Below are 23133 nucleotides of genomic sequence, written 5' to 3'. Positions count from 1 at the left end.
CGTGTGTGTGTGTGTGAATGTGTGTGTGAATTTTCCTAAACAACTACTTACAATGCTCTCCTATTTTTTGTGTGTGTGCTATTCTCTAAGCGTACACTTGACTGAAAGAACAGGCATACGATCGATTATTTTAGAAAGTGGTTTTTATTAGACACCTATTTTCTTTGAAACAGGTTGCAACTTTCTATATTCATTAGCATATCACATGCATATGTGGATCTGCATATAGGCACAAAGCTATCAGCATGCTGACTTGACCCAGAGGCTAGGGTCCTCTGCCAGTTATGCAGCTTTTAAGAGCAAAAGGATGCCCCTCCAGTCACCTCCCCTGGAAGCCACAGCCCTCAAGTTTCAGGTTTCAGAGTTTGAGAAAAATCAGTAGCACTTCTTTATTATTCTGACACCTTAATTTCCAGAGTGATTCTCACTTCTTCACATTTCTTCACCTAAGCTTTATCACCAGGCCTCAGCTACACCGAAATTCAAAACATGCTCAAGCAGGTACAAAATAATAAAACTAGCAACCGCAAACACAAAAGATCTCTTTGAAATATAGAACTCCCTTAGTGTTTGGGTACCATTTGTCTGGAGAGAAGGCACCTAAAAGGCATTTAAAGGCCCTTACACTCAGCCTGAAACGGGGAGGCTGGTAAATTGTTATTTTTGTGGCTTATAAAGCTGGGAGTAGACTGTTTCCAAATGACTACGTTCCTTCTCCCTTTTGCTGATTGATAGTTAAATCCAGAAGGTGATACGCACACGCTTATAAAGTTCTGGATTTTCATTAACTAGGTAGTCATCCTTCGCCTAGATCTCACGTCTCATCTGCACGTGCCCTTGGACCTCAGGCTCGTGCATTCACAAAGCTGCTGTTTTAAAGCCTCCTGGAGATGCCTCATGATCGAGCTGGATGCTCTGAAGGCAGACGCATCAGTGAGAGACAACCCAGCGTCTGCCTGTGCCAGGCTGTGTGTGAGCTCACATAACCGAGCCCCTTTGCCCTCCGCCCACTCAGCCCTCCTGTTATCCACCTAATCCTCCTTCCATGCTTGAAGTCTCTTTTAGGACATCTCCAGTTTGCACGTTTGAAGCCTAGAGTTTCCCTGACTCCTCTGTGCCCCTCCCACCTCCCACCTAAATCCTCCCCCAGTTCTGCTGACTCTCATCCTAAGTGCTGTGAATATACGTCTTCCTTCCTATCCCTCGCGCCTCAGCCTAAGTGGGGGCCTCCTCACCCTCACCTGCTTGCTGCTGGTCTCCTGGCTCTAAACGCTTGTCTTTCCAGGCCGTCCTTTGGGCATGGAATGAGCCTCCTGCAACGCCGGCCAGGGCTCCTTGCTCTGCTCTCAGACTTGGACGAGCAGTGCTGTTCGGGTCCCTAACAATGCACCCTTGTTCTTCCTCCCAGGGCCTCCCCTAACCAGCCGCATATCTTTGCCTGTGCAGCACCTGCAGCCTGGAGCCGGCAGCTAATCCCCCTCAGGTCCCGTCACTGAAGAAGTTATCCCAGCTCTCACCAGGCCAACGGCTCTGCCCTGGTCCTCAACGTCCGTGGGACTTATTAACTCACCTCGGAGGAAGATGTCCTTCCTTAACTGATTGCGTTCATGTCCCTTCTCCCCATGGCAAGGCAAGGAACTGTTTTAAACATATTTACAACTTGTATGTTGCCTTGCGCAAGCAAGAAATGAATACTTCTCTGGATTCCTGGTCAGGTATACCAAACTCAAGAATCAGCAATTTTCTGGAGTTTTTTTTAATAATGAAGTTTTGCAGCGAATGGTGAGTTTGCCCACGAGTCGATGTACATGGAAGGGAGATGACAAGGCTATTTCATCCACGTTTTGATTTGGCATTCTAGAATGTATGAGTTTCAACTCTGCTGGACTTAAAACAGATGCCAAATAGATGGATGGATCTTAGACCCTCTATGACAGTAACTTCCTCCCACCCCGGTCTGTGTGTAAAAAACAAGTCACAAGACAACAGAGATATCCTGCTCCCCAGAAGAACGAGTATAAACGGAGCTTCCACGCTCGGGAGCTTCTCGCTGAAAGAGGGGACAGTGTTTGCAGAGGCGTCTGGCGATGTGCTTTTGGAAAAACACGGAGAGGTACCGTCTGAACTTCTCCCCGACGAAGGCGTAGATGATGGGGTTGATACAGCAGTGCGTCATCCCGAGGGTCTCTGTCACCTGCATGGCTTGGTCCAGCCTATTAGAGCTAATGCAGTTATCCAAGCCGAAGAAGGTCTGGAAGGTGTTGAGCAGAAGGACGATGCTGTAGGGCGCCCAGAAAAGGAAATAAACGATCATGATCACGAAGATGAGCCTCACGGCTTTGTGCCTCCTCTGCTCGTTTCGGCAGCGAAGCAGGGTCTTCAGGATTCCCGAGTAGCAAATCACCATGACAAGCAGTGGCAGGATCAGGCCCAAAAAGACTATCTTTAATGCCTGGAAATTCTTCCAGAAATGATACTGGCTGGCTGGGTAATGAGGGCTGCATGTACAATGAGAGCCTTCTTTTTGGGATTTGCTAAAGATGATTCCTGGGAGAGAGGCGAACACAGCCACCACCCAGGTGACCCCACTTGTCATCATCCCAAAGGTGACTGTCCTGGCTTTTAAAGCGAACACCGCATGGACGATAGCCAAGTACCTATCGATTGTCAAGAGGATGATGAAGAAGATTCCAGAGAAGAAGCCAATAAGATAGAGTCCCGTCAAAAACTGACACATTCTATTTCCAAAGTCCCACTGGCCTGCTGCATAGTAAGCCCAGAACGGGATGGTGAAGAGGAAAAGCAGGTCGGAGATGGCCAGGTTGAGCAGGTAGATGTCGGTCATGCTCTTCAGCTTTTTGCAGTTTATCAGGATGAGGACGACCAGCAAGTTGCCCACAAAACCAAAGATGAACACCAGCGAGTAGAGCGGGGGCAGGAGCCTGGCCGCTATTTGCTTCACGCTGATTTTCTGGCAGGGCTCCGCCATACTGTAATCAATGTCATAGGATGGAGTTGCCACTGAGTAATCCATCTTGCTCTACCCTGTGAACGAAGAAACAGTGATCTCGTGTAAGGTCCTAGAATATACTTGGTGGCCCACCGTGAATACAAACTGTCTTATACAAGAACAGGTTCTTAAAATTGATGCATAGATTTCTACATTCAATTGAGCCCCATTTTCTGGCCAGTGAACTTTAGTAATAAAGGGAAGGCTTGCTGCTAGCTTCCTTTGCTCACTTGCTCTATGGGGAAATTCACAAAAGCATCATCTCATCAAAAAAAATCTGGTGTTCCATAGCCACGTGGAGTGAGTGATGGCTTGATAACAATTTCACGAAACTGAGCCAGGCACCGTCCATCCAGCACGACCCCGAAACTGCCATTCCCTGGAGTGAGCTCACAGGAGCCTCACCACGAGCGTGCTGTGATAATTAACAGTTCCCAAGGGCATGCTGCATGCCATCCACTATTCTAAGTCATTTATTCAATGACTCCTCAAGGTGACCCGATGAGGCAGGTCATGGTATTGTACCCAGCTGACAGATAAGGACATCAGAGCTCAGAGAGGATGCATAGCTTACCTAAAAACATACAGCTAGGAAGCAAGTGGTTTTTAAACGCAGGCAGCCTGCATTCTTCCCCACCGCGCCACCCTGCCTTCCATTCTTTTGTGAGAGAACTAAAGGGCAGGACCATCAGCCAGGTGTCTTGATGTAGTCAGAACAGAATGGGCCGATGTCAAGGTCAATTGTAGAACCCAGACTACCATTTTCATGTTTCCTCTGAAGTTTGTGTTTCTAGTTCCTGAGCCGCTATGATTAAGAGATTCCCCACATAGATAAGAACCGGCCAAATGGAAGATACTCCATCTACTGTCAGACTTTCTTGATTCGCTCAGTCCCTTCTGGCTTGCCTGGTCTGCTTGTTCTGGACTGAGAATTCTAAGTCATCCCTGTGAGTCTCGAACTCCCTGTGCCTGGGATTGGGCAGCTGGGAGGAGCACCCAGAAAATTTCCCCTTTAAATTCTGAGCCAGAAAAAGAATCATACACTAAATGTGCTGAGGAACTGATATGTTAAAAGGTGACTTTGTTTAACATTTATAATTTGATATTAATTTGGACAATTTTAAGGCTTCCTCTTTTCAGGGGAAAAAAAATTCCAAAAGAACCAGATTTAGACACAATTTATGGCTGGGCTCGAATTCAGAAGGAAACCTGGCAGGAGGTTTTAGTTCTCCGACCAGAAGATAATCTCTACCAAGGTTTTGGCCAAGAATCATCTCTCTGAAAATCTCTCTTTTGAAAGATAAGGTTTCGGTTTTTTTAAAAAAACTATTTTTCCGTTTCAAATCTTTCATTCATAATCGTGTTTGGTATCTTTGATGTTATCACAGTCTGAAACACATTCTAAATTCTAACTCTTTCCTTATCTTAAGGATTATATTTTAAGATAGTTCTGTGAGCACCTGGCGTTGGTCAAATGTCTTCTGTGAGTTTCCTGTAAAGGCTTGTACTCATCACAGAAGCTGAGCTAGTTAATAGACAAAGTGGTTGAGAGGTGACTTACCGGGAGAGTTTCTTGTTGGGGGTGACGGATGTCTGAGCTCCTCTGACCAGCTGAGCTGTGCAAATCAAACATATAGACAACATCAGAATAGGAAATGCAATTTCTACTGAAAAGGGGGCGGAGTTTTAATGCCTAAGTATATGTAGGGCAAAAAATCAGAGGAGTTCTTCCTTCTTCTTTTTAAAATTGAGCTTAAAATAGCTCTCTGGTCTGAATGGTTATTCTTGGGTTTCCCTAGTTACATTATTTTCTTTCTGCTCATCCAAGTACAGAGTCTGTTGGGAGCTCAAAAGAATTGAAGGATATTAGCACTAGAAGAACATCAACATGCATCCAGTCAAACCTAGAAACGAGGTGAAACTAGACAGAAGTTGCTACCCAAGAGGCAAATGATTCCTACAAGGCCACGGGGCTTATCAGCGATGAGGCTGGAAGGGCGAAAGATTCTGATTCTCTTACTATTTGTCCTCGAAGAAAGCCAACTCAAAGAACTTGAAATTGAGAGGGGCATGCTTCATGACCCCATGCTTGCTTCGGCCCACCTCCCTCCCACCCCCACCCCCTCGCCTACCAGAATTCATACACCTTTGCTCACCACCCAATACGATTTTTCTCTGTAAACTGAAACAACTGGTTATCTCGAGCATTTTAACTCTAGGTTCACCTGTAAGCTAAACAGGTTGACGACCTTTCTCTGGATCGGATATCTTGTGGGGCACTGAAATTCATTCTGAATTTTCACTCTACCTATTTGCTATTTTGCAGCCCTCCAGACCAGCAGGCATCGATCGATCGGTACCTGCACCGTGCCAGATACCCAGGCGACGAGAGTTCCTCATTCCAAGGATACGGCCTTCCTGGAGCTTTAAGAAATTTTCGACATGGAATAGGTAACGAATGCCAGAAAAAGAGGGTCCCGTTCAGGATGATATGCAACAATGCTATAGGCAGTCACATCAAATTTTCTTGGTGGCTGATTACTTATCTAGAAACCTCAGTCGTTGACAGCAGAGCTGTGAACACAGTGGGAACCCACACCCGGGCCGCAAGAGGCTTCCGTTTCCTTAGCCGGTGATCTGAGGGAAGGCAAAGGAGACCCCACACCGGTAGAGACAGCCCAAGGCAGGGGCCAAGCGAATGGCCTCTGCAGTCAGCCTGCCTGAGCATGAAGCCTGGCCCTGCCCACAGCATTCACATCTGTGTAATTCTCATCTGAGAGACAGTCGACCCTTCATGGGTTTGGTGGGAGACGTACGTGAGGTGCCCACGTCCAGGGTATATAGCACGTGATAGATACTCAATACACACCAAATTTACTCATTCTGTGGTCCTTTGTTAGGGAGACTTGTTTGAGAAAATTCTCACAGACTTGGTTCCCTGGGGTCCTAGTCTGGGGCAGATTAATATTAGCAAATGAGAAGCTGAAAGTGTGAAGCTAATGGCTGGGCTTAGAGAATAGGAGAAATGACTCCAGGTGAAGTTGGGGAAGCACAGAAAGAGCCCGGCGATCGAGAACCACCGTACAGGGACATGTGTTTGTGTTTATGACAGAGCCCGATAACTCATCACCCTAACCGGGAGAGCGAAGCGTGAAGAAAATGTTCGGGGCCCCCCATCTGTGCCATCCAGGAGGTGGCAATGAGGAACTGGGCTCCGAAGTCACGCTGGATTTAAACTTCCGCTTCACTATTTACTATTTAATCTGAACAAGCTACCGAAAGGCTCCAGTCCTCAGTTTTCTGATCTGTGAAATGGGGGCAAAAAAACAAAACAAAACAAAACAAAAAACCTCGCTGAAGACACAAATCTTCTTGATAGGTCTGTGGTCAAGATGAAATGATATACTGGCCCCGCAGACACAGAGAACAAGCTGACGGTTGCCAAAGGGGGAGCTTTTAAAACAGGAGTTAGAGGAGGGAAAGATCTAGGGGGCCTGTAGGTTTTCAGCAGAGCTTAGAAAAATTATGTTAACGTTTACCACTCATATAGTATTTACTATGTGCCAGAAAAAAAGAGGAAAAGATCAGATGATGTAACAAGTGTAGAGACTTTGGCAGATACCTGTCCTGTGTGGGCTATTTAAGCAGTGAAATACGAAGTATGCATTAGAAAGAGTTCACAAGATGGGTAGCAAATAAATTAATACAATATGTTATGGAAAATAGGACACGCACAGTTTTGGTTTTTGGAAGAGTAGCTCGTGCTTGCGGGTAACACACTGGGCGGCCCTCAGCTGCTGCAGGACAAACATTACATTTCTGTATGAGGCGGATTTGTTCCGACTTCCTCCCCAGCACAGAGCTGGGGCTTTGCCTTGTATCCAGTATCTTGTCATCTGGGTGGCTGAGCACCCGACGGCAGGCTCACCCGCAGAGGGCAGTGTGGAGCAGTGGAACAGGCTCAGAGTCACTGCTGCCGACAACCGGTGTGCTCTGCGTGAGATACTTTCCCCCAGAGCTTCCATGTCCTCCTCTGTCAGGTGACGTGCCAAGCCTGGGGCTCCTGAAGGCTGCTTCCCCCTTCAGTCCTGATGACCCCGTGGCCACGCTGGTAGATATTGGATGGAAACGGGGTGAAGATCCATAGGCTGAAACAAGGAAGCCCAGCCTGGCAGGGTGGGTTACTCCCTGTCAGCTTTCTGGATCCAGGGGTGAGTTCAGGTCCCCTCTTGAAATATGAGTCTCTTGCAAGGATGCACAGGAAGTGAGGACACGTGGGAACTTCTTCAGCACTTCATCAACGAAACGCTGCTCTGGATACAACGATGACGACAAACTAGCAGTTTGTCATGCCGTGGCTTAGTTTCCTGGTCTCTGCTTTTCTTGTCACTTTGTACCCACCTCCCACTCTGCAGGGTTCTCCTTCTCATAGATATGTGGCATTCAGACCCCCCCACCAGAAACGACCTTTTGACTGGTTTGTCACTCTAGACTCGATGCCCGTATCGGAGGGTGTCTCACGCCAGCCCACTTCGTGGGGCACTGGCCAGCCTTAAACAGCTGCTTCAGATTTAGTCATTGCACCCAAGTTTCAAGGGCTGCTGCCCCTGCCTTGCCCAGGCCCTCCCTGGACCATATACTCAGAGCGCCATTGACAAGATGGGGAGAATGTCCAGTCTTTTCCTTGGGTTCAAAGGGCCAACTGCATGAGCACAGGGAGCTGAAACCCCGCCTCACAGTGGCTCAGGTGAACATACCGGGGCTCGAGCTGACTCTAGCTCAATGTCAGTCAACGGTGAGATAGGCTGTCAAAATAGCAAACGCATCTTTTAGTTTCGAACACAGATATCTAATTATAAAACCAACACACGCTCATTGTACGAAGTTAGGAAAAGCAGAAAAAAATAGAAAGTAAGGAAAAAGTTAGGCATATTCTCACAATCTCAAAACAACCCCCAACATACGATGTATTTCAACCCCGACCTTGTCCTATGCATCCTTTTTGATTAATTGGTCTCACTCATAGACCAGTTCTGTGTGCTGCTCTTTATTTTTTTTTCCTAAAAAATTACATCATAGGCATTTCCTCATGTTATTAAAACGTCTTTATAAATGTGGTTCTCTAATCGTTGTTTTGATTGAGGTGTAACTTACATACGGCAAAGCACACCAATCCTAGGTGTACGGCTTAGTGACGTTTTGATACGTGTGCACCACATGGAACCAGCACCCAGACCGAAATGATAGGAAATATCCCCATCGCCCCATCAGCATAGATGAGAGGCGGGGGCCGCTCTGACTCCCATCATGGTGGATAAGAGGTGTCTGTTCTTTAACTTCGTGGAAGTGAAATCTTAGACGCTGGCCGCCTTCATGCGCAGCTTCTTTTGTTCAACTGATGCCCAAACTGTATTCGACAGAGCCCTGTGATTCGATAGTCAGGCTCTCTCCCCTGTTGGCTGATCCGGCGAGCATGCTCTGAGGGTTGCTCTCCCCGCCAGGGAGGAAGCTCCCGGTGTCTCCAAAGCCGCCTTTCCCAGGAGGGCCAGAGGGTCCCCACGATCCTCGAAGAAACAGGAAGAATCTCCCTCTCCCCTGACCAGTGTCACACTCCGTCACCTGTGGCCTCGTCAATGATGTTGGGATCTTTCGATTCCCAGCACCCTTCACCTTCTGCCTCAGACGCCCATCCTGGCGAGTGGGGTCGGGAGGTCACCATGCCATCCTCGCCATTCCCGCTGTCCGTGTCCTCCAGACCTTTCCCAGGATAACCTCTTTTCCCAGCCCGGGCGCCACATGCCCCACGCCCTGTGCGGGTCATCGAACCAAGCAGACACGGGCAAGCCGACCCTTTACTGCTTCATTAGACGTCTGGACATGGTGGAAACCCTTTAACTCCACTGGGAAGCCGGCTCTCTGCATTTTGGGTATTTCTTTCAGATCGGCGCCCATACACGGGTCTATGCAACCTTGAGTGCAGTGGCGGAGGTCTAATGTACCAATTAAGGTACACGATAGGCACTCTGTGACCTTCGGCGGGTCAGATCTCACCTGCCACTCTATGTTCAACTCTGCATAACAGGATATTATGTAGGACTTTCCTGTTGCCTCCAAAGTAGCAATTATGTCCTGAGGCTGAGGGCAAAGAAGTGTTAAGTACCTTGCAGTTCTAAAGAAAACCGCTAACACTGGGGCCACACACCTTCCCCAGGGCTTACTAAGAGTGACAGAAGGAGCCCTGTGCCCCGAGTCACCATGTCAACTCCTCCCACCGCTGTCCTATGTAAGGAGACAGGCCAGGGCAGGAATGGGTTGTAGGAGTGGGTGGGATGGATGGAGAGGAGGGTCATGGGGTCAGGGAAGGGGCTCTGAGAGAACAGTGTGAGGACTGGGGGCTTGCAAGGAGGGGAAGCCAGCACCTCATTCCTGGGTAAGGCATCCACTAAGCAGCAGGCCAGCTGAGCCCGGGAAGAGGGGTTGGAGTGGGCTGATGATGGGGACAGGGCGTTGCCGTGAGGCAGCAAGGAAGTCACCAGGATGTGACACCACCCAGGGTCAAGTTCAAATATGGTGTCAAAGTGGCACAGTCTGAAGAAGTTTCCAACCTCAGTCACTCACCACGCTCAGGGCCGGTTTTCCTCTAAGTTCGCGGGCTGCCTCGCAGAGGTCGGCTCACCAGCCCTGATGCCTCTTCTCTCGTGGCGCGTTTCCCCTCGGTGGCCCTTCGTGGACTTAGTTGCTGGCTCATCTCACCTGAGGCCATTTCGATCTGTCAGGGAAACTTGAACAACGGGGAAACTCAAAAGTGGGAAGATGGGATCTTGATGGCTCATTGCCAGGAGGCTGCAGGACCCCTCTGAGAAATCAAATTCCCTTAGCTGCTTTAAGCATCACAGACAAGGAGGATGGCATGGTGGGGGTGGCGGGAGGCGGGGGGCGGGGGGCGGCTATGTCAAGCCTCCAGCTCCACTAAAACGCTTCAAGATATTCCTCCCCAGGAATGATGATATTTCCTGGCTTCGGCTTAACCCGAACGGCCCGCTCCAATGTCCTCCCCAGAAGAAAGGAGAATGGAGATGTCTACTTCTCGAAATGGAGATGGCTGGCAACGTTTAAGTTGCAGTTTCTTCGGTGGGGCTGCAGCCCTACGATAGTCGTGATTACTATAATGCAGGGCTGTCATGGCAGTAGCCACTCTCTCTCCTGCGCTCGCAAAACAATGGCGCACATACCTCTATTTCTGGTCTCTGCACAGTGTGTTGTGACCGACTCTCTGCCCGTTCCCCCTTCAGTAGTGCCTGGACTTGGAGGTCTAAGGGCACGGGCGTTAACACACCCATCTTTACGTACCTGACCCAGTCTGGCACCTGGGAGATCCTCAGGTGTGTGCGTCACATTGAATTCCATGATGGCCAAATACGGAGGCTTTGCCAAATTTGACTTAGGATGTCAGCACATCTCATGTGTATTAATTAGCTTTTGTGCTTCTTAACAAACAGTCCCCACAACTCAGGGGCTTCAAAGAGACCTCTTGCTCCTGGGACACGTGGCTGCCATGTGGTGGGGTTCTGGCTCCCTTGTGTCCTCTCCTTCACCTACCAGGACACCTGGGCTGAAGGGGTTGCGGTCTGGGATGGGCCTTCCTGTGGCTGAGCGGGAGAGCCTGGGGCTCAGCCCAACAACCCCTCTGTGTGGATGAGGCAGATGTCACTTCGGCTCACTCTCCATTGTCCTAGCCACCTGTGGCTGGGGTGGGGGCTGCCCTGCTGTAAGGCACACTGCAAGTCACAGGGCAAGCACAGGCAGGTGTAATCACACAGGAGAAGAAGTGAAAAGCCGTGAACAATAAGACAATCTATAGTACCACAGTACAACAAAACAGGCGGGTTTTTAAAATTTTTATTTTGGTAAGAACACTTAACATGAGACCCACCCTCTTACCAAATTTCGAAGTGTATATACAGCATCGTTATCTCTAGGCACAATATTTTAAAGCTGATATTTAAATCTTATCCTGTATACGTGAAATTTTATGCGTGTTGATAAATGGATAAAGAAAATGTGATACATACATGGAAGGGAATATTATTCAGCCTTAAAAAGAAGAAAGTTCTATAATATGTGACATCATGGATGAACCTGGAAGACCTTGTACAAAGTGAAATATGCTAGTCACAGAAGGACAAGCACTACACGATTCTACTTACATGAGGCACTTAAAATAGCCAAACTCATAGATGAGAAGGTAGAAGAGTTTGGGGGGGGTGGAAGAAACGGGGAGTTGCTAATCAGACAGTTAAAAAAAACCAAGCAATATAGTGAAAGCATCGATTCATTTTCCAAGTCATAGTTTTGTTTTGTTTTTAAAAAACAGTATTTAAATGTTATCATCATCAGAACAAAATTTAATGCATTTCTTAGGATAATACAAACATCCGAAGGTGTATCACATCCTCCCACCGCAGCCCACACACTTCTTTCCGAAGCCTTCTCGAGCCGTGAAACAAGAAAGTAGAGCCACGGTAACTCCCAGCTCCCGAGCTGCTGGGCTCCAGAAGCCCCGTGCTTTGCCTCGCATCAGATCGTGCACTGGGTGACATGTATGCGCTTCCCAACTTGGCTCAACCGAGGCGAAAGTCTTTCCTTCCTTGCTTACCAACTTCCCTCCTTTACAAGTAGGGTCAAAAGGCTTTGATCAGGGATCAGCTTCATTTAGAAGTTCCCACCGGCGAAATGGGACAATCTGACCATCAGTTCAGACATCTGCAAGGCACTGAAGCATTCGAATGTGATGAAATCCATGACTTCATAGACTTCACAGTGCAAAAAAAAAAGGAAAAAAAGATTTTCGGCAGCAAGTCTAAGAGAATAAAGACGTGGTTGAGATGACACGGTTTATGGAGTGCGTGCTGTGACCCAAATATCATTTGGCCACTACATCACCATACGCGCAGAGAGCACAGACTTCCAACTCCCTGATCGACAACTATGTATGCCGAATCAACAATCTCCCAACCATGTTCTGAGATTTTAAGCTCAAAACCAGAATTGTCTCTATGACTGATACTGTATTTCAGGCTTGGCTTAATGGTAACTCTTGAAGTGATTCTTTGGCCCATTTGCAAATTGCAGTTTTCAGCTTTAACTTTATCTCTAATTAATTAATTAAAAAATATCTGTACTCAATGCCTGTATCCAAAAATGAGGCTCTGCAAGGTCGTTTGGAAACCATGTTCATCCAATCCATCTAGAATCTTCCTTCATCTAGGCCCACCCTGCCTGCTAATTTGGACACATAGATACATATGCCGGTGCATGATTTCTGGGATACGGGCTTCTGTTCTGTCCCCAGACCCCTTTTCGGCCTCGAGGACACACCCCAGTGCCCCCACTGATTGTGTTCCCTCTTCCGGCCCCGCCAAGGGGTTCTTGCTGCCCATTCTCCCCAAGTCTACTCTCCCGGACCCCTACAACTGGATTTTGAAGTCAGTTAATCCTGCAGGCAAGAGTTTTATGTGACAAAGGCTTTGGGGAAGCACACGGGGCCAAGGCAGCAGGAAGGCCAAGAAAGACGACAAGGCAGAGACTCGGTCGGATCCGAGACATGAGGCCTTTAGGGGTTCTGGAGCGTCATCCTCCCCAGCCTCTCCCTTAGCTGTTTCTGGAAACATTTATGGGGTGGTCTCACTCTTGCTATGGCCCTGCACCCCCAGGGGGGAACTCATTTGTCCCTACCCATTCTCTAATCACTACCTCCAACCCTCCCCCTTCCCTACAGACCAAACAAGGGCTTTAGATTTTTCATCTCATAGATTATGCATATTTTATAAACAAAAATATTAATACATTTTTGTATAGGAGGCTGTGGCCTAAGAGGCATGGGAACAATGGGGACATACATTTAATAGATTTCAAATGCTGGGTACGTGGTTGGCGTAGATAAACCATGAGAAATCAACGATGTGTCATGCCCTGACACAGAAAAGGATCAGGAAACCCAAGCAAAGCTGTCAGAAAATGATTACGATTCTCGAGCTCTCCAGGACCCGGGGAAGCCTTCAAGGTCAAATGCAGGTGGGAGACGAAGCCAAGGACCAGTGCTTGCCCAGCTGAACGAGCAAACCCCTTACGTTCATCCCTGTCCAGGCTCAGCCAGGCTCACGCCTCCCTCCTCTCTGCATGTGGCTCAACCCCTCTCACCGTCACTTGGTTCACCCATGCCTGTCTCAACTCCTCCCCACCTGCAGCCGGGCACTTGATTAAAGAAACTGACCGAATCAGAGAGGGAGGGAAGAAATGGTGAAGACTGGGGAAAAGGCACAGGCACAAGGTGATGCGGCATCTTCCAGGAACTGAGATGAGCTTTCTAGACAGTCAAAGTTCAGTCACGGTGGGTACATGATTGGCTGTACGAGCGTGACATAGATCCATCTTGGTACACGCCACCCTGAGGTCCCTGGGCACTTACTTGGGAGACTTACAGACTCCTGTTCTTTGGCAAACCACGAGGCTCATTATCATACAGAGATTGCCATCTCCCTTTAAAAATAACAAGCGAATTGCAGCTCGTTTACAAACCAGCCGAGACTTCCTGCTCCCCCGTGGAAGGGGTGTATGCTGAGCTCACGCCGTCTGCTGTCTCCCGGTAGAAAACCGGGCACTGTTTGCAGAGGTGTTTGGCGATATGTTTCCGGAAAAACACGGAGAGGTACCGTCTGAACTTCTCCCCGACGAAGGCGTAGATGATGGGGTTGATACAGCAGTGCGTCATCCCGAGGGTCTCTGTCACATGCATGGCTTGGTCCAGCCTATTAGAGCTAATGCAGTTATCCAAGCCGAAGAAGATCTGGAAGGTGTTGAGCAGAAGGACGATGTTGTAGGGCGCCCAGAAGAGAAAATAGACGATCATGATCACAAAGACGAGCCTCACGGCCTTGTGTTTCTTCCTCTCGTTTCGACACCGAAACAGGGTCTTCAGGATTCCCGAGTAGCAGATCACCATGACAAGCAGTGGCAGGACCAGGCCCAAAATGCTTCTCATTATTGTATAGAAATTATTCCATTCTACTGGAAAATAAGGGCCACAGAAGTAAACTAACCCTTCTGCTTGAGATTTGGTAAAGATGATTTTTGGGAGAGAGGCGAACACAGCCACCACCCAGGTGACCCCACTTGTCATCACCCCAAAGGTGACCGTCCTGGCTTTTAAAGCGAACACCGCATGGACAATAGCCAGGTACCTATCGATTGTCAAGAGGATGATGAAGAAGATTCCGCCAAAATAACCCACGTGATACATGCCCGTGAATAGTTTACATATCACATTCCCCAAGACCCACCCATTTGCGGCATAATGAATCCACACTGGGAAAGTCAGAAGGAAAAGCAGGTCGGAGATGGCCAGGTTGAACAGGTAGATGTCGGTCATGCTCTTCAGCTTTTTGCAATTTATCAGGATGAGGACGACCAGCAAGTTGCCCACAAAACCAAAGATGAACACCAGCGAGTAGAGCGGGGGCAGGAGGCTGGCTTCCATTTGCCTCACCTCGTCATTTGCGCAGGGTGAATTGCCCTCGTAATCATAACCGGTGGTGGGGTCTTCATCATTCCCCTTGATGTTTGCCGTAAGCAGAGAATGAGACGTGGCCAGCACGTCGTGGCTGAACCGGGGAAGCACGTCACCGTCACCCATTTTCTTCCTCCGTCCTGTAAACAGAGCACAGGATGGTAATTCGCAACGTAATCGCTGATCTTAAAAATACCCTTGCTCCACTCGAGCGTTGTCTGGCCTTCGCCTTCGCCTCGCAGCCATCTCCTTGGAAGCATTTGTGCTGCTTTATCCCCTTGTGGCAGATGCCAGTCATCACCCCGACCGCCCTCTGCCAACACCTTTGACCTTCTTGGAGAGCCCGACTCATGATAAGGCTAACGTGATGGACACTCACTTTCTCTACCTCCTCTGCAGGTGGCACACAGGACGGTGACCCATTCCTGGACGATAAATCTAGGAGGAAACTCTGTCGGGAGCTTTTGGGAACTCTGCTTCGTGAAGAGAGAGGCAAGAGAAACCCTAGCCTGACATTTCTGCTTTTGCACCTTGTCTTGGGAGGGCTCGGTGTTTGGGATCATGAATAAAAGACTCAAAGAACTGAAGAAGATCTAAGCAGAGTCCCAACATCAACAAGTTCCCCAGCCTGCCCTTGAACTGCCCATCTTCTGATTTCTTGTTATCTGAGAAAAATCAGTCCTGGTGTTTAAAACATTACTAGTTGCATTCTTTTTTTGGTCAATTACAGGCAAAGTGTTCTGATGCCCTTCTCGACTTTCTGCCTCCGTCATCCTGCCAAAATGTCTCTTGTCAAAGTTTCAATGACAACCCAAGTTCCTTCCTCATTGAGCCCTTGATCCCTCTGATAACTTCAGAGGAACGTTTTGCATTGTTATTGTAATGTCATACGGTTTCTTCCTCGGAAGCGCCTCTGACACTTATCCCTTCTCTGCCTCTTACAACTGTCACTCCCTGGCCTTCTGTGCACGTCTCGCTTCTGGCTTTGTTGTGGTCTTTCGCTTTTTTGTGTGTGCTCCCTTTCATTCTGTCTGTTCTAGCACTGAAATTGAATCATGCCCTTCTCAGCTTAAAGCCCCCAGCAGCCCACGATGTGGAGGAGGTGGGACTTCAAAGGGAATGCCCGGCCCGCTCATCCTGCCTTTTCTAAGCTCGCCTCTCCTCAGCTTCATCTCTAAGCGCTTCTCAAAGCCCAGAGTCAGCCATAGCCACCTTCTTTCCATTTTCCCCGAACGCGCCATTTCCGTCACGCTTCCGTGGTTTTGCGTGTGCCTGCCCTCTGCTCGAAACAGCTAGTGAGCTCCTGCTCATCCTCCAATACCTCCTGCTCCAATTCCCTTCTTCATCATCTAACGACCCTGTGCACGCCTCTCAGTGAGCACTTATAACATTACCTTCTGTCCATTGTGTTCTCCTTGAGGTCAAGGACTAGATCATGTTTCTCTCTCCAGCTCTTATGACAGCACCCAGCAAATGGAGGCACCAATAAATGGTCATTGAAAGAATGCACGAAACTCATTATAAGGGCGACACCTAACATCATTAAGCTTGATTCTCAAGAATACGCTTTTTTTTTTTTTTCCTGGTAGTGACTGTGAATTTGTTTTTATCTAAGTGCACACCTTATCTTTTTAATCTACATATACGTTGTTCGGTTTCTCTTGTGACTGATAGATTTCACAGATCTTGCATGTCATGTCACCGAGCCAGATTCTTGAGATCTGCAGTGACCAAATGAGACCTTTAATCAAGCTTGGAAGAAAATGAATGTATCCGCCTAAAGAATCACAACTATGATTATTAATTGAGGGTTCCTTTAATTCCAGGTGCTACGCTAAATACTTGGCATACATTAATTAATTTAATCTTTGCAAAAAATGTGTGGGATAAGTATTTATACATAGTACAAGTGAAGAAATTCAAGCGTGGATGGATTAAATGACTTCCTCAAACTTATAAAGCAAGTAATGGCTGAGCTAGAATTTGAGCCCTGGGCTATTCAATTTCAAAGGCCCTGAGAGGCTCCCGTCTCCAGGCTCTGAGGACAGAGATGGGTATAGAACAGGTAACAAATTTTCTAGGTATTCTTTCATGGCTTTAACAGAACCTCTTTGGCATTTCACCTTAAAATGCACACTCGCCCACATGAGCGTGCCCCATCCATGCCTGCACAAGCGTGCATGTGCGTGCACGTGCACACACACGCAGATGTGCACACACACGCAGACACACACACACTTCTACCAGAACATAAGCTCCATGAGGGCAGAGATCTTTGTCTTTGTAATGAGGTATCGTGGTACCCCAGAACCCAACCCAGTAAAGAATGGCTACTAAATAAATATTAATTGGATAAGTAAATAAGAGAGAGCTCGTAGGTTGCAAGCTGATGGGAAACAAAATGCTCCACTGTGGGCTAGACTTCCAGGTAATCCAGTGGGAGACTCTGTAAAAATGAATTATATTGGGGATCCACAGCCCCTTAAATTGCAGCAAGCTCTCGGGCTGTTCGGTGGTTAACCTGGGCTTCGTCTCCTCCTCTGTGTGGGGAAGTGTGGACTGGAGCAGTGGTTCTCAAATGCTTGGCTTCAGTCTCACACAGAAAGTCTGTCAATTAGAAATACACAGCCCAGCCCCTCACTCTGCTGATTCAGATTGAGGGGTGAGGGTGGCGTACGAGGGGGTGAATTGTGCTAACCATTTCCACCGTGGATTCTCTGCTCTTTATGTGGTTTATTTATCTGCACTGGCTTCTCAGATGCCAGCCACCTCCCCTTTGTTACCTTTCTCGCTCCAGCACACTTAGCTCCTACCAAAGCAGACCCTTAGCAAGGTGGCTGAAGTGCACTGGTCTAGCAGTTCGCTTTTCACTCAGAATCAATGAAAAGCTGCCTCTCAGAAAAATAATTTTTCTTCACTTCAGCCTCTGTGCACCTAATGATTTGAGGCAAGAAGCACATTTTTGGTTCAGGGCTGGGGCTAGAGGAGGAGAAAATTCTGGGTAGAAAGTTCCAGCTCTTGGAAGCCCTTGGGAGTCGGGAGAGACAGAGTGAGAGGAGCAGTTGTCAAAAAGCCTGATTGTTCTTACTTTTCTTGGTTATTTTTCAGCACTCTCTCTGCTGTCACCTGAGCCCTGAGGAGTGGTCTCATCCTGCCCTGTACCTCCCCGGGGTCTCTCCAACATTTCTGGTGCAGACACCATCTCCCACCCCTTTCTCTCACCTTTATCATTCCCAAGTTCCTGAGCTGTGCAGACAACTCAGAGGGCTCCCAGTGCATCTCCAGAGCTGAGATGCTCTGAGCCTCCGATTCATAAAATAATGGATCAAGGACCCACAACTCACCGTGAGTGGATGGCTTCTTCCAAGAGTCACCGGTGTGTCAGGCTTCTCAGCAACTGAATCAGGCAGATCTAGAGGTAGGAACTTGGTGTGTAGAAGTAGGAAATAAACTTTCCTGCAGAAGGAGAAGGCGGAGATACAAGAGTCAATAGGGTAAAGATTTAAAAAAAAAAAAAGAAGAAAGAAAGGATAATATAGTTCTTCTTTCCTAACCAAGAATATAGTACACTAGGTTGAAGTCTCCAGAGGAGGATTAATTTTGAAATCTTACTTATGCAACCTTGAGAGTGAGTCAGGCACACCCAGTCTGCTCCTGTGCCTAACGATTCTTTATCCTGTGGGTCTCTATATCTAGAAATCTACTCTCTTCTGTCAGCGATAATTTGCATGAAACGAGCACAACAAGACTTCATTTCCCAGAGAATAAATGCTAATGGGGGCTGTCGGTGGTGGTGGAGGAAATATTGTGAGGTTTTACGTGACCATGTGCCCTGGTTTCAGGGGCATCCCAGATTTAGAATCAGATTAGAAATTTCAATATATAGAGCTTTTTAATGAAAAGGAATGCTAAATAGTCTTTTGTGTCAGAGATATCCAGTAAGAAGGGCCTCGGTTATGAGAGGTCCCACTCCCCAGAAAGAAGTTTGTTAAAAGAAAATGCCATTGAGATTCTGGGAAGGTGGTGGAGTGGGAAGCACCAGGAATCTGTCTCCTCATCTAGACAACAACTGCCCTGGGAGAATCAGCGTGCTCTAGCGATTTCGGAACTCTGGAGTCTATCGAAGGCTTGCAGCTTTCAGGAGAAGGCTTGAATGATCAATTGCAGTTAACTTTGCTTAATTTCAGCTCTTAACACAATAGCAGCTACCCATCTCCCATACCCAGTCCCTTGCAAGGCAGCCTTGCATCTATTCCTGGAAGAGATGCCTCACAGCTTGCAGAAGCCAGAGCTGGACCTTGTTGGACCCTGTTCTCCAAATATCAGGTATCTCTACTCCAATCATGGATTACTGCTACTGATCTCAGAGGTGCAGACCAAGGTGCAGGTAGCCATTGCCGTTCCATTTCCCCTTATTGTTGTAAACCCCTCCCTCTAGGGCTGAAGTGACTTTCAGGGGATTTAAAGGGCCAGTTCCCTTATTTTTCTCCCCATGTTCTCTTTCTCCTCTTTTGGGAGTCAGACATTAAAGACTAGAACATTCAAAGGCAACTGCATTTCTGGGGAAAATTAGAAAGTGACCACACGTATTAAGGGAAAGGCATAGGCTCAGAAAAGACCTGAGAAGACCTTAATTTCACACCTCAGGCTGATTCTTGGCACAGACACATCTTACAGCAATTAAAAAAATATAACAAAAAATAGCAGACTCTAGAGAAGGACAAAATCTGATTTCTAGAGTTAGAATCATATTAATAGATTCAAATGTCCAGCTATCAACCCAAACAAAACAAAAGCAAAAACAAAAACTTACAAGGCATACAAAGAAACAGGAAAATATGACCCATTCAAAGGCAAAAAAATAAACCAACTGAAATTGTTCTTGAAAAAGTTCTGATATCAGATCTATTAGATGAAGACTTTAAAACAATGTCATAAAGATGCTCAAAGAACTAAAGGAAGATGTGGGTAAAGTCAAGAAAACTATGAACAAGATGGAAATATCAATAAAGCGAAAAATCTAAAAAGAAACCACAAAGACATTCTGGAGCTGAAAAATATAAAAACAAAAATGAAAAATTCACTATAGAGATACAAAAGCAGATTTGAGCAGTCAGAAAAAAATATCAACAAACTTCAAGAGAGGGCAATGAAAATTATTGACTCTGAGGAGCAGAAATAAAAGATTGAAGAAAAGTGAACAGAATTTAAGGGACCTATGAGAATCCCAGCTGAAACGAGAGAGAGAGGAGCAGAGAAAGTATTTGAAGAAATAATGGCTGAAAACGTCCCTAAGGAGAAGAAAGACACGAACATAAACATTTAAGAACCTCAATGAACTCCAAAGAGACTCACACCAAGATACATTATAATCAAACTTTTAAAAGACAAACGGACTTAAAAACATGATCTAACTATGTGTTGTCAACGAGAGACTCACTTTAGATCCAAAGACACAAATAGATTGAAAGTGAAAGGATAGAAAAACATATTCCACGCAAATATGAACCAAAGGAGAGAAGGGGTGGCTACATTAATCAATCATCAGACAACATAGACTTTAAGTCCAAAAAGTTTATGAGACAACAAAGAAGGATATTATATATCGATGAAAGCAAGAAGATATGACAATTAGAAGCATTTGTACTCAATGACAGATCATCAAAATACATAAAGCAAAAACTGATAGAACTGAAGGGGGAAAATAGACAGTTCTACATCAATAGTTGGAGACTTCAATACTCCATTCTCAATAATGGATAAAACAATCAGATAGGAGATAAGTAAGCAAATAGAGCACTTGAACAGCACAATAAACCAATCAGATCTAGCAGGCACATACAGAGCACACTACCCTAGAATAACAGCAATATTCTTCTCAAATATACATAGGACACTTTCCAGAGTAGGCCATATTGAAAATAGAGAATTTCTAAAACTCAACAACAACAAACAATCCAATTCGAAAATAAGCAAAGGGCTTGAATAGACATATCTGCAAAGAAGATAGACAAATGGCTGATAAGCACATGAAAAGATGCCCGATACCACTGATCATGAGGGAAATGCAAATCAAAACTACTATAAAAAACTGCTTCATACTCATTAGGATGGCAATTATCCAAAAAAACAAAAAACAAGTGTTGGTGAGAATGTGGAGAAATTGGAACCCTTGTACACTGCTGATGGGAATATAAAATGGTGCAGCCACCATGGAAAATAATAGAGTGGTTCCCCTAAAATTAAAAATAGAATTACCATATGATCCAGCAATTCCACATCTGGTTATATACTCCAAAGAATTGAAAGCAGAGTGTCAAACAGATATTCGTATGCTCATGTTTATAGCAATATTATTTGCAATAGCTTAAATGTGGAAGAAACCAAGTATCCATCAACGGATGAATGGATAAGCAAAGTGTAGTATATGCATACGATGGAATATTATTCAACCTCAAAAAGGAAGGAAATTCTGACATGGGCTACAACATGGATGAAACTTGAGGACATCATACTAAATAAACCAATCACAAAAAGACAAATACTGTATGATTCCACTTATATGATATACTTAGAGTAGTCAAAATCATAGAGACAGAAAATAGAATGGTGGTTTGCCAGGTGCCAGGGGGAGGGGTTAATGAAGTGTTATTGTTTAATGGGTATAGAGTTTCAGTTTTACAAGATGAGCAGAATTCTGGAGTTGGATGATGGTGATGGCCGCATGGCAGCACCACATAATGAATGGCATAAGATGGCAAATTTTGTTATGTAAACATATATGTGATGTTTATTTTACCACAATTAAAAAAAAAAGAAAAACAAGGAAATCGTCATTAACAGCACAATTGTAATGTAGGCACTACACATGGGAGAAATGTCCCTAAGGTTCCCCAGGAAACATTGGGTCATCTAAGCGGGCCTCTGGCACTTTCTGGAATTCAGCAGACTTTGAGGTCAGGATCTCATGCTGTGGTCTCAACAAATTTCTAAGCTTTGATTTGCCCCACTATAAAATAGGAATAATAAGGTCTCTGGGGTCTGTGAGACTGAAATGGATTTAGAGCAGTTAGTACAGTGGCTGGTATGTAGTAGGCACTAAACAAATGGTAACTAATAGCAACAATAACAGTACAACACTCAGTGCAGTCCAGGTGTCCTTTCTAGATTTCAACAAGTTGTGACTTTCTACCGGCTAAGACTTGGTTTTTGTGCTAAGCAAGAGGGACCTCAGGTTTTTCCTTAGAAGACAGCTCTTGACTTGACCAGTTCCCCGGTTATCCCCTAATGTGGCAGGGATCAGAAAAGTCTTCCTGAGATTTCAATAGCAAAACAGGTCATACTTGCTCCGGAAATCCTGGGTTCTCTCCCACTTACGGATTCTCCCGATTCCAGCATCTTGCTGCGAGTTCCTTGAATAACTCTGGGATGGGGAAGGTCAAGACTCTGACTGATTGATTAGGAGCACTCTGCATTTCTATCTTCACACCAGGCACCACTGAAAATTGGAAACCTGAGTAAGTACACTCGAGAATTCTTTATACTCATGGAGAGAGTTTTAAGAAAGATGCTATTCCTTAAGTTTGAGAATCCTATATCTACCTGTGACACTGTGTTCACGCTTTCTGAAATTCTCAGTCTGGAAGAGGAGTATAGCCCTTTGAGAAGATTTGGAAGAAAACGTGTCACCAGCCTTTTACCTCTAGTGTGCTTGCTGACCAAGCAGGGTCACATAGAAGGCTTGGCTGTGGTCAACTCAAGGTGACCTGAGACAGGGATGAGGAGACACTCAATCCTTCCATAAACCAATGAAATAAAAATAGTTTGTGAGTGAACAAGGGAGAGCCAGAGCAACGCTGGCCGTGAGAAGTTTAAGATTCTTGTTTACTTGTATTCTGAAGGTCAGCAGCTGAGTTGCGGGTTTAGACCATTGAAGCTGGACGTTAGATTTGTCCCAAGAACTTCTCTGCCCCTCCGTGGGTGGCAACACTCAACCAGATGAAAACACAGAGAAAAGCATGACTGGAGAGAAGTGCTGCCAAGGTAGAAGATGGACAAAATTTACCAGCAGCGTAAGGGTACTTTGATGATGTCCCTTGTCACATCTTATCTGTGTTGGGTAAATGACACCTTTAGAAGATAAATTCTTGCTTTTTTTCAATACAGATGTTTTTGGTTGGTTGTGGTTTCTATGATTTGCATGCTTCCTGTGACCTACTAAAATAGATTAGTGAGTTCTAGGATTTTACATCTTCAGTTTTGGTGAAAAACAATGATATGGACTAATATGACACCCATAGAAAAAGCAGTTCTGTGTTCCTACATGTTCTGGTCATATCTTAATAATAAAAATACTACAAACTATTTCTACTCTTTTGTTGCATGTAAAAAAGTAACACAACAGGGCATATAGTCACAGTAACAAAGCCCAGAAACTGCCATTGACTTTTGAAAAGGAAGTGTCAAGTAACAGAAGTCAGGCATGAATGTCTCCTTCATCTTCCAAGTTCACCATCATTTCCAAGTGGGCCAAGAATAGACAAGAATATATGATGGA

General features: G+C 46.0%; 2 protein-coding genes across 3 annotated transcripts; both read right to left on the bottom strand.

The window, feature by feature from the left end:
* Positions 1-1740: 1740 nt before the first annotated feature.
* LOC120582274 (C-C chemokine receptor type 5) lies at positions 1741-4653 on the bottom strand. Its single transcript, XM_039837556.1, has 2 exons — positions 4572-4653; positions 1741-3045 (listed from the first exon to the last, which is right to left on the bottom strand). The coding sequence occupies exon 2, from the start codon at positions 3032-3034 to the stop codon at positions 1976-1978; it is 1059 nt and encodes a 352-aa protein (XP_039693490.1). The 5' UTR covers positions 3035-3045; positions 4572-4653; the 3' UTR covers positions 1741-1975.
* An 8154-nt stretch (positions 4654-12807) lies between these two features.
* Positions 12808-18922, bottom strand: CCR2 (C-C motif chemokine receptor 2). Of its 2 annotated transcripts, none has more exons than XM_039837555.1 (3): positions 18799-18922; positions 17921-18032; positions 12808-14716 (listed from the first exon to the last, which is right to left on the bottom strand). In XM_039837555.1, exon 3 carries the CDS (start codon positions 14700-14702, stop codon positions 13581-13583), a length of 1122 nt encoding a protein of 373 aa, XP_039693489.1. In that variant the 5' UTR covers positions 14703-14716; positions 17921-18032; positions 18799-18922; the 3' UTR covers positions 12808-13580. The 2 variants fall into 2 exon arrangements, with proteins under 2 accessions (XP_039693489.1, XP_039693488.1); XM_039837554.1 differs by lacking the exon at positions 18799-18922 and adding an exon at positions 18189-18247.
* Between the last annotated feature and the right edge of the window lie 4211 nt (positions 18923-23133).

Source organism: Pteropus medius, unplaced genomic scaffold (genome assembly GCF_902729225.1).
Source record: "Pteropus medius unplaced genomic scaffold, Ma_sr-lr_union100, whole genome shotgun sequence".
Lineage (NCBI taxonomy): Eukaryota > Metazoa > Chordata > Mammalia > Chiroptera > Pteropodidae > Pteropus > Pteropus medius.
The sequence above is the reverse complement of the archived record's forward strand: the minus strand, read 5'-3'. Positions and strand labels throughout refer to the sequence as shown.

What these genes read in the sequence shown, in the direction of transcription:
- CCR2 (XM_039837555.1), bottom strand. Translation starts at nt 14,702, where the DNA reads ATGGGTGACGGTGACGTGCTTCCCCGGTTCAGCCACGACGTGCTGGCC.
- LOC120582274 (XM_039837556.1), bottom strand. Translation starts at nt 3,034, where the DNA reads ATGGATTACTCAGTGGCAACTCCATCCTATGACATTGATTACAGTATG.